General features: G+C 45.2%; 1 protein-coding gene across 4 annotated transcripts in view; it reads left to right on the top strand.

The window, feature by feature from the left end:
- The window catches only part of CDH20 (cadherin 20), a 417,999-nt gene that overhangs the window by 360,315 nt on the left and 45,961 nt on the right, over window positions 1-11,723 (top strand). For all 4 annotated transcript variants that reach the window (XM_083188071.1, XM_083188069.1, XM_083188070.1 and 1 more), the window contains one exon: window positions 1,804-1,923. In XM_083188071.1, the coding sequence (XP_083044197.1) occupies window positions 1,804-1,923 (120 nt within the window). The remainder of the gene's footprint in view (window positions 1-1,803; window positions 1,924-11,723) is intronic.

Genomic DNA, 11,723 nt, shown 5'->3' with positions numbered 1-11,723 from the left:
TTCTACAGTCTAGCCCTGCCCTCTGCAGCATTTAAAAATGAGTAACTACACCTTGGAATAACCATGTTGCATTGGAGGTGGGCAGACGTGAAATGATCAGATATATTTAGCATTGGAAAGGGAGTGTCCTAGTTAAAATCAAAATTGCAGTGTCAAAATGAGCCATTAGTATATGCCCTACATGAGAAACAAATGTGTTGGCATCCCTTGTATTGTAGCAGCAATCTTTTTTGCTTTGCTCCAACTAATCCTGTGCTCTCTTTTTGCAAGTAAGGGTGTACATCACATCATCAATTCCAATATCAGTACCTGATTCCTTGCTGTCCTACAGTAACACATCTGAGTTTATAACAATGACTGATGACTTGCTTTGCTGTCCGTCCCTAGTAGCGTGGATGCCTGATTTCTAAAGCATCATGTTTCAGTATTAAGGAAGCGGCAGAGTGTCAGAGTGTATAAATATGAAGTAGTATAGACTGAATATACTGTGGGCCTTAATCTTTGCAGCCCAGCAATCAGGAAAATGTTACCCCGCTTGAGTGTCTCCCCGCCCCTGTGCATGGCTGCGAATGTGTTCACTACCGTGCAAATAGGGGGAAATATATTCACAATCAATTACTATCGAAAGGATATCCCCCTGTTCACAGCCGCCAAGTAAAATGGTCGTGGGGAGATGGGGGCTGCGGCTGACGTCAGTGGCCCTTCCTCCCAACGGACAGACGCCACCTGCGTTTTCCGGGGTAGTCCCAGAAACGGCAAGGTTGTTGCCCATAAACAGCCACTGACTGTCAATCATCTTGCGAACGAACAGCCATCGATGGCTAGCCATTGCTGACTTTGTTAACAGGGAGAACAGTCAGCACTGGCTGCTGTGCATGCCTGTATGGAGCAACACTTGAATTGCTGTGTCAGACTCCATCTAGTGGCCTATGACAAAACACCTGAATTCACCCAATAGAGGCGAGGAACAGTGTTAGCCTTTTATTACAAGGGATGAAAATATCAAAGTCAAGATGGGCGCATTTAAAAAAGATTAAATATAGATGTTCCCATCTAACCAAAAATATTATAGTATGTGTTTATTGAGAAGTGGGGGAATTGATGGTTAGCACAATCACTTGCCTCATATTCACAACACCTCGGCCCAGATGCACTAAGCTTCAAAAAGTGATAAAATGGAGAGTGATAAACAGCCAGCCAATCAGCTCCTACCTGCCATGACAAAGACTGTGTTTGAAAAATGACAGATAGGAGCTGATTGGTTGGTTGTTTATCACTCTCCATTTGATCACTTTTGAAATTTAGTGCAGCTGGCCCATAATATGCTGGCTTATATATGTCATATTTTTAAAGTAGTGAGCAGAAAGTTATAATGTTGTTAAAAGTATCTTAAAGATGTATGTGTCTGCAAACATTCGTTAGAATAACAATAGCCTAGTTACTATTAGAACACAATCATGCATGGAGAGAGGTAATGAAATGAATTCTTAGCCCAGGAACAGGTGGCTAAAACATTGCTCATCTTACTATGAATGGTAAATCCAATATGCGAGAAGACAGAAAGACATTAATAGCCGTCTGCAGCTTATCTCTAAAAAATGGTTTCTTCATTATATTGTTAGGATACATTAGTGGAATAGAAGATGAATGTGGCAATTAATCTTCCACTGACAGGTGGTTAAATAGTTAGTGTGGCTGTCATTATGCAAACTTTGCATGTTTTTTATTTATTTTTTTATTGAAGAGGCTAAATTAGATTTTCAGCTCTTAATTTAAAAAGGTCAATGTTTTCTATTTTGTCAGGTACCTCTATTATCCAGGTGTCAGCAACAGATGCAGACGATCCTACTTATGGAAGCAGTGCAAGGGTTCTGTACAGTATTGTGCAAGGACAGCCATATTTTTCCGTGGACTCTAAAACAGGTATTAACTGAATTTGCACATTTTCAAGACAAAGCAAAAGGGCACCATGTGTTAAATCAACATATGATATAATATTATTGACTCAGGGACGCAGATAAGTGTTTACCTCTACATTCATAATATAATATTGCTTAGTCAAGTGTTAATCTGTTAAATTATTTCAGGGATGCAAAATAATTGTTTCACAATGCCATTGACCTCAATTACTGTATGATGCCTTAGATTTATTCATTAAGATTTCTGACAGTGCTCACGCTCTTCATAATAAGCAGGATAACAGAATATTGCTGTTTTAGATCAGCACCCTACCTTAAATGGACAGATAATAATGGAAAGATGCCTATTTGGAGTAACCTTTGCAGGTCATTGCTTGACGTGGCTTAATACAGTCTGTGTCATGCAACTTGTTAGAATTCAACGTTCCCTAGACCAGATAAAGATTTCAGTGGAGACACATAACACATAACATATAATAGTGCACGTGTCGCCACATAATTAGGTGTAACATGAATGACAGAAAATCAATGCCTCATATTATCGAAACTCAAAAGCTGTTTCCCATTCCAACATATAATGGTTATGCAATGCAATAAGTCATTAATAGTGGAAGCTAATGGTTTATAATTATATATCACATAACGCTGAGGATGGAGATCAGACTGATTCTATATTGTACAGGTTTGCCAACATTGCGAAATAAAATGAATGGTACTCCCTCGTGAGATCCTATAAATTCAAGTATTGCAATAACTGCAGGAACACACACACATATAAACATCCTAGCATCTGATGTGTGTGACCTCTAGCATGTATATACATCACATTTCAAAACTTACAAACTAAACCTGAAATAAAGACTCGGAGACTTAGGTTTGGCAGAATTTGTTAGCTGATTTATTTTAGCACTTTTAAGCTAGATTCATTTATTAATAATTAATTAATTAATGGTGGCCCAGAAAGAACGGCTAATTAACTAAGCTCCACCCACACAATCTGCATACGTAATCAAGCCTACCCTAACAAGCGGTTTCCGCTCGACCTACTGCATTGACTACCCACCCATCTGATGGGTTCGCTGCCCCCCGAGCGGGAGATCGAGCGAAGGCCTAAGCCAATGAGAGGCGAGCGCACCGAAAAGCAAACATATACGTAGCATCATCATTTGAATAAGAACTAATTCTATTCACCTGCCGTTCTTTCCCGCCTATCAGCCAACGCAATTAACACCCACCCAACCATAATAACACAAGGGAGGGAGGGCGGGAAAACTTTCAGGAAAGAGAGAAATACTCCTCCCTTTCCTGCCCTGATATCCCAGCTAACACTGCTCTTCCCTAAGTCCTTATTGGACCACCGAGTCACATGCTTCCCTAGGTCACACAACAGTCTTGGATGTTTAACCCACTCCATGCCTATTGCAGACATTACGTTATTCTAAACATCCTAGCATCTGATGTGTGTGACCTCTAGCATGTATATACATCACATTTCAAAACTTACAAACTAAACCTGAAATAAAGACTCGGAGACTTAGGTTTGGCAGAATTTGTTAGCTGATTTATTTTAGCACTTTTAAGCTAGATTCATTTATTAATAATTAATTAATTAATGGTGGCCCAGAAAGAACGGCTAATTAACTAAGCTCCACCCACACAATCTGCATACGTAATCAAGCCTACCCTAACAAGCGGTATCCGCTCGACCTACTGCATTGACTACCCACCCATCTGATGGGTTCGCTGCCCCCCGAGCGGGAGATCGAGCGAAGGCCTAAGCCAATGAGAGGCGAGCGCACCGAAAAGCAAACATATACGTAGCATCATCATTTGAATAAGAACTAATTCTATTCACCTGCCGTTCTTTCCCGCCAAAGCGGGGACTCTGAGCCCAGAATCCCCGCCCGGCCACCAACCTAACACACTGAGCTACAACCAGAGATAGATCCTCCAAAATTAATGAACCATCCCTAACCAAATGCACCCCGTTAGGCAGGAAGACCTGATGGCAGCAAAACCTAATCCTCTCCTGTGGGTCAACAGCACCTCTGGCAGCTAGAACCCACTGTGCCACCGCCGATATAGCTGCTTCCGAGCCTCATTTGAAGCCTTACCATTTCTAACATCTCTTAAAACGGAGTCGGGGAAACAATTGGAGACCAACCAAGGTGCAGAAAAACCAAGCTGTATTAATGGCTGCAAGATCACTCAAGATCAAGGCCGACAGCTTCAATCGGGACATTTTCCCAAATTGTTGCCTCCAGCTGAAGTACCAAAGACCTCAGACACTGGCGGACGTTCACCTCAAGGAACGCTTCTAAACTCAAGCCAGTACGGCCCTCGAACTCCAAGCCACCAGACTAACAGAGAATTCGCAACCGGCCTACCCCCAGATGAGGCCCAGCCGGCTGCCCAATACACAAATGAATGTTCAACTATGCACACTCTGAGCCTATCCTTCATACCTCTAAAGGAGAAGCTATAAGAGGAGACTAGTAGTATTTATATTAAAGGGTTGACCTAAGTATAATAGGAGGATCTGCCAAAAAGAAAATAAATTTGTTCTGTTGAAGCACAATTTTAGGTGCTTAAGACATGCTCCAATACCAATTGAAGCCATACCAGGAAACAAAGATGGAAAGAGACAAACAGGGGGAGGGCAAGGTAATGGAAGGGTATAAGGAAAAAACGGGTGTACTCGGCCGGAGAAAAAACGAAGGGACTCTTAATTGAGACTATAGCCGAATCAGAGTGATCAAATTCAGTCCGTCAGTTCAGGCAAAAAGCGAGAAAACTCCGGACGCTGGCCCAACAGCAGAGCGTAGCTAATCCCCGAGTTGGATGGACAAGGATGGGGGAATAAACAAATGACCTCAATCAAACACATACATACAAAGCTCAAGGACCTACAGCGCAGTAGGTGAGGCCTAATGTACTATTTAAATTGCGGAGCGCCATCTTCCTAGCGATTTAAAGCTCGACAAGGCCAATTGAGCGGCTATAGCCGATGTGGCAGCCCCAAGGCAGTGGGAATGGATTCCAAATTCCCAATGGAAACTCGCTGGACAACGCCACCTCGACCCAGCAAACTGACATCAGGTCATCAGAGAGCCACCAAACTGCAGGAGCCAGAGCCTGCAAAGGAAAGCCTGACCAGTGTATAAATGTTTGCCAAGGCCACTGGGAGGATGACCTAGGGCACCACAGGAACCAAGGACACACTTCCGCCCCCAGCCGTCAGATCCATCTCGGCCGGCTAATCTTAAACCCCCGAACCCCGGGGACTAGTCGGATATCTTATGCCAGCAAAAAACGCAGCGCGGGTCCTAGAAAGCACTACCAGATAAGGCACCCGAGGGGCACCATGCAGCTGTAGCAAAACAGCAAGGATAGACTCCTCCCGGACAATAGCGTATCGTAAGCAGTGTCTGCGCAACCCTAAACCAGCAGCAAGCAAAAGGTGATGGGGTGGTGGGGAGGGCATTTTTTGGAAAAATCAAAAGAAAAAAGAAAATACCCATTAGGTAATGCGCCAGTACCACCCTGAAGTTCCCGGCACTAAACATCTCCTAGAATAGACAACATTAACCCCAACCCCCGCCAACCTGACTGCGCAGATCAGCCAACCCAACGCCCGGAACATACGTTCCCTAAATAGAATTGGGAGGTGAAAACATTGCAGGGCGAGCTGCCCCTAGCCCACGCAACCAAGAAGACCCGGCCTACTGGGTAGATGGCTGCAGCCCTGCATTGACAACTACTAGAGCCAGCTGGATACCATCCTGCCCAATTATGGTAGACAAGCGAACCAGATGATGGGATCTGGCCACGCCCGCAGCGGCCCTTATTAGTGAGTGGCAGACAAGTGACCCATGGGTACAAATGACTTCAGGTAACAGAGGTCATACACAGCGGCAATCTGGATTCCCAGAAAGGACAGGTAAGTAACCGCTCCTCCATTCCAACCTCAGCAATTAGCACACCAAAATGTCCGAATAGCGAACGGAAACCACCCAGGAGCCTAGCGCAGCGTTCAGAATAAGCAGGGCCAACAAAAAGCAATTCCTAAAGGTAGTGAGAGATACAGCCCTGACACGGGGACACTTCAACGCCCCAGTGTAAAGGTGTGTAACCCCTTAAATTATGCATGATAAATGGAACACCCCATCGGCAACACTTGACGATGAAGTATTCCTCGCCTCTACACAGCAGATCCGTTCGCTAAGGCTAGTGAATAACAGGCTAAAGGTGTTATAATCCTGATTTATTTATTCATGGCATTGCTGCTATTTAATTGGTAGTGGTGATGTACATTGTTCCCATACTACGTAGTGTGTTACAGGGGATCTATGCACCTATAGATTGCTGCCTTGAACTTAAAGTCTATATTTTAATTCACCTGGACACGTATGCCCACCAAAACTCATTTCGTTCTTGGCATCCAATACATTTTAGAAGTATTATTGTGGAATATTATTATCGAAAATAATGATTATTACTGCAATGCTAGAGATTTTGCCTTTTTTTTATTTTGCTGCTTGTCACACATTTGAGAAGCAAATATTTTGATTTGAACGACCCCTAATCCAGATATGCGTCCGTAGCATAGCCTGGAGCGCTGGAAATTTTTAGAAGGGAATATTACTGTGCGAGAACACAGCGTTGCCCATGCGCTTACCTGATGTGTTCTACCGCCAATCATGTCACCTTTCCCTCACTCATCGTAATTTTAGCATTGCAAAGCAAATGACAGGTCTTGTACCTTAGAATACAGCTAATCCAAGCTTTAGAGGCTGATGCTCCTAAATAACTCATTCGCTGGTACTGCGTTTCCACCGCCATGTTATGTAATCTATTTATTCTGCAGTAATAATCACACCGTTCTGGAGAAATGCCCTGGAGAAGGATGGTCCCTGAGCTGAACTACTTTATTAGGAACGCTGTATCTGGGGCAGGGGTTCCCAATCTTTTTCTAATTGCGACACCCTAGAGTATCAGAATTTTTCCAAGGCACCCCCAGGCCCCAAAAATATATCAAATCAAGTAGATTCTGTTGATATATTTCTCTTAGGGTCAGTTATGTGGTAAAGGGCAGGATTTGCTTCCGATTGTAAACATTTTATGATTGGCAGCCACCAGCACTGGTTTTGTCCAGAAATAATTGAACGTAAATAGTTTGAATTGGTCCCGGACCACCAACCCGAGGCACCCCTGCCAGTATCCTGAGGCACCCCAGGGAGCCTAGGCCCATAGTTTGGGAACCACTGATCTAGGGGTTGAGGCTGATCTAATTGAGACATAGGAACACCGAGCCTGGGAGGCTTACTTGGACTCGTCGGTTAGGCTGAACAAGTACATAAAGTCATCCTTCTAAATTTACCCCCTACGGCTCTCACTTAATGCCTCGATACCTGAAGGACTGCTGTGCATTCGCAGCGCCCAACCAATGTCAACCCCATGGGGGGGAGGGACGAGTGAGAAATGCCAGATAAGCCGCCCGACACAGGCTCAGCCCCCTCACCTGAAAATCCAGGCCGCGCCGCACATGTACCAACATCAGCATCACTATCCATGCCCGCTTCCATAGCCGACTCCACTGCCCGAAAATCCGTGGGGACTTGACGTCTGAAGATTCAGGCTGAGCAGCCCATGTGTCATCATCTGCATCGTCCTCCCCGACTTCGCCAGCAGTGAACGAATCCTCTTCGCTGTAGTCCAGCTGTGCCTCAACATCTGTGGGAACATGCAAAAAGGGGGGGGGGGGACCCCGAGGACTGTAGGCCTCGGTCACGTATGCGGCTCTGTGCCGAACCATCACCTCAGAGTGTCTCCCTCTCCATCATGGCAACAGCTGACCCCATATCCCTGAAAACCTGCAAGAATTCTGAGCACCCTGGAATGGGCCTCCTTTGTGCCCCCTGAGACCAATCCTCTAACTGTCTGGGACCCCACCGTCTCCCGGGGCAGAGTATTCACAATGGGCACCAGAGCCCCAGCAATGGAGGACACTGCTGCGGACAGCAGAGAGGGGTCAAAGGAGGTAGTGGAGACTCTAGCCGTGGTTGCACCCCCAGACCCTGCCTTGGATCCAGAGCACCCCACCGGTGGAAGCCTGCCAATTCCCCTGACTCCACCCCCCAGAAGCCCGTGCAGTAGTATGTCCCCTAGGTGGCAGCGCCTCACAGTTGGCCGATGAGGGCATGTAAATGCTGCCCGCACTAACCTGGCCCACGCTGCCCGAACCCTAATGTTCGCAGCTACTGTAGCGCTCACCTACAACACCGGGCCTTGCTGCCCCACGGCGTCCCACCCCTTGGCTCTAGCCGCCCCGGGGCCTGAGGCCGGAAGCAGGCCGCAGCGCAGGAGCCTCCAAGGCTTCACCTGCAGCCGGGCGTCTACCACAAGCCCATCCGTGAACGGGGACCAGAGACAGGGATGATGCCACAGCGTCTGTTCAGGCCTCCTTGACTTCGCACAGCATCTACTCAGCATCGCAGAGGGGTGGGGGGGCCTAATCGCGGCTAATTAGCATATGCCGCAACCTAATTAGCATATACCGCAACCTAATTAGCATATGCCGCGACCTAATTAGCATATACCGCGGCCTAATTAGCATATGCCGCGACCTAATTAGCATACATCGCGACCTAATTAGCATAGGCCATGCCCCTTGCGGGCGCTGTGAGAGTCCCTATTTGCAATCTTCAGAAATTGGGAGGTATGCATGGCATGGTAATAGTCAGGGAAAGCACTACTGAGACAGCAAAGCAATGTATCAGCACTCAACTGAATACAGTTATACACTAACTGGGGAGCTCAGGGGCACAGATCCACTCACCAGAAAACTTTCAGGAAAGAGAGAAATACTCCTCCCTTTCCTGCCCTGATATCCCAGCTAACACTGCTCTTCCCTAAGTCCTTATTGGACCACCGAGTCACATGCTTCCCTAGGTCACACAACAGTCTTGGATGTTTAACCCACTCCATGCCTATTGCAGACATTACGTTATTCTATGTACTGTATGTATATATATATATAGAGAGAGAGAGAGAGAGAGAGAGAGAGAGAGAGAGAGAGAGAGAGAGAGAGAGAGAGAGAGAGAGAGAGAGAGAGAGAGAGAGAGAGAGAGAGAGAGAGAGAGAGAGAGAGAGAGAGAGATGAACAAAGATGCAGCACTCCGGCCACGTAGAATAGTGAATTTAATAATGTAGCTCTTAGAGCTACATTATTAAATTCACTATCCTACGAGGCCGGAGTGCTGCATCTTTGTTCAACTATATTTTCTGATCCAGTACCGATGCGGGCACCCACCGAGGATATAGCTGCAGCCGTGGAAGTGCCGGACATCAGTGTTCAATATATATACAGTATATATATATATATATATATATATATATATATACATGTGTGAGATTGTAACCACTATCACACTTCATATAGCAGTTCACTGTTGTTTTTCCGAAATAAAATGTAAGCTTCGTTTGAATAAAAAGTTATTTATTGAAACCGGCATCTTAATGTCAGAGAGATCAGGTCTCAGTAATAGTGATGACTTAACAATCGTAGGCCATAAATGGTCCACAGAGGTAGGAAGTGTACAGCTGGGGTCCACCAGGTAGATGTGGACCCCTGCTGTACACTTCCTATCTCTGTGGACCATTTATGGCCTACGATTGTTAAGTCATCACTATTACTGTGACCTGATCTCTCTGACATTAAGATGCCAGCTATGCTACCGTCTGTGGTTTACTAATTCTGCCTATGATTAGCCACTGATTATTGAATTGCTAGCTAATTTGTGACCTGGATTTCTCTGACATTAAGAGGTATTTGTAACCCTGAAATCTGAAGCCTGTTAGAACAACTTGGTGATTTACTGCATCTTTTTTAAATCTTTGTTATGATTTCCCTCATTTGGAAGGAGACCAGTCCTAATTAACTCTGATGTATGAATTATAAACCTCCATCGCCCCTGAGGAAGTTGGCCATTCTCTTCGGCTTTGGAAGTCTCTACTTTAATGAGAATATTCATTTGTTTTATGAAGTGAATGACTTTGTGATGTCTATTGTTGCCCAAAGGGCATTTTTTATTATTATTTAATCAATTGTTATTTATTCAGTGGTTGTGATCATATCCATTAGCCCACCCTGCTCTCCCTTTCCTTTATATATATATATATATATATATATATATATATATATATATATATATATATATATATATATATATCACAGTACTATAAAACAGAATAAATACTTACCATGCAAAATAATTGACAGACAAATTCCTTTTTGACAGGGTATTATTATTTATATCAGATTATGTTCCTGATTCAGACCTAATAGCTGCTGTGCAGATTTGTATAGGGGCTGATTATTGGTAGACTGTGCATGTGTATGGCCTGTAGTATGCATGCGTGAGGCATCCTGCAATGAAAGCCTGCTACTTTTTAATCACTGACCATTGGCGAGGTGATTGGCAGGAAGCTGGCATTTGGGGGTGGTAACCGTCCGTTCTATAGGAATGCCAGAAAAAAAACACAGATGTGCCTAGGTGTTTGGAAGGAGAGTGTATGACATCAGTTCCGGCCTCGATCAGGCTGATTTTATCACAGCCAGCAAGTGAGTCCAGAGCTACGCACAGGCTGCACACAGTAGGGAAATCTTTAGATGGTGAGTGAGCTGTGCTGCAACATCTTTTCTACCTCTTCCCTGGCTTTCAAAGCAGGGGCATAACTATAGCACCGCAGCCCCCGTGGGGGGGCGCTGTGCATGTGGGGTCGCCGGGGGCTGCGGTGCTATAGTTACCCCCCCAATCCCCCGCAGACTTACGTATCTCGCTGGTCCCGGCAGCTCCGTTTTTCTGATGAGAACCACCACAAAATGGCCGCCCCCATATAGCACACTGTTCTCTGAAACTGTCTGCTGTATGGGGGCGGCAATTTTGTGGTGGTCCTCAGCAGAAGAACGGAGCCGCCTGGACCAGCGCGATAGGTAAGACTGCGGGGGAGGGGGTTAGCATAGGCGGCGGGGCGACGGGGCGGCCGGGGGGGGTGCTTGACGGGGCGGCGGCGGGGGGTGGGTATGGGCGCCCCCCCCCTAACGGCGGGGGGGTGCCCAAAACGTAGCTACGCCACTGTTTCAAAGGGAGGTATTAAACTCTGGCTAACTATTCGCACAGTGATCACATAGTGCTGCTAATTTGCTGCCTAGCAATAAGGTATGAATCAGGCCCTATATAACGGTGAGGTGTTTAGAGAGGGCAAGTACTTTACTATGGTAGATCTGTAGCAGAGTAACAGCAAGGGTGAATGGTGCATCTTTGGGTATTAAAAGCTTTATCAGATTATATCAGGTGACATGTAAAGAGAGGGCATGTACTGTATTATGGTCATCTATGGCAAAGTAACAGAAAGGATGTATGGTACTTGACTGGTGTAAGTGGCATATATTCACTGTTACTATTTTATCTAAGTCAGTTTTACCCATACCAATCTTTAGCACAACTTACACTCTTATTTTGTGTTATGTATACACTCCTACAATTATAGCTTGACCAAACCATTTCATTTCTTGGATTTGCTCAGATAGCTTGCTTTTTTCACTCTTGATCACTCTTATTTTGATAGTATATATTGTCATTTTAATGAATCTAACAAATCCCAATGACCCCGTATGGTGAAAGGTTGCTCATCCCCTTTTTTAAATACTGGAATCTTGGCCACAAAAACACATGAAAACGGACGTGAATTTGCCAAAACCATGTGAATTTGCTGGAATTTTGCTGATTCATGTGATGGTTG

The sequence above is a fragment of the Crinia signifera genome, chromosome 5, assembly GCF_055691185.1.
Source record: "Crinia signifera chromosome 5, ASM5569118v1, whole genome shotgun sequence".
Lineage (NCBI taxonomy): Eukaryota > Metazoa > Chordata > Amphibia > Anura > Myobatrachidae > Crinia > Crinia signifera.
Note: the sequence above shows the minus strand (reverse complement) of the source record. Positions and strands in the feature narration are given on the sequence as shown.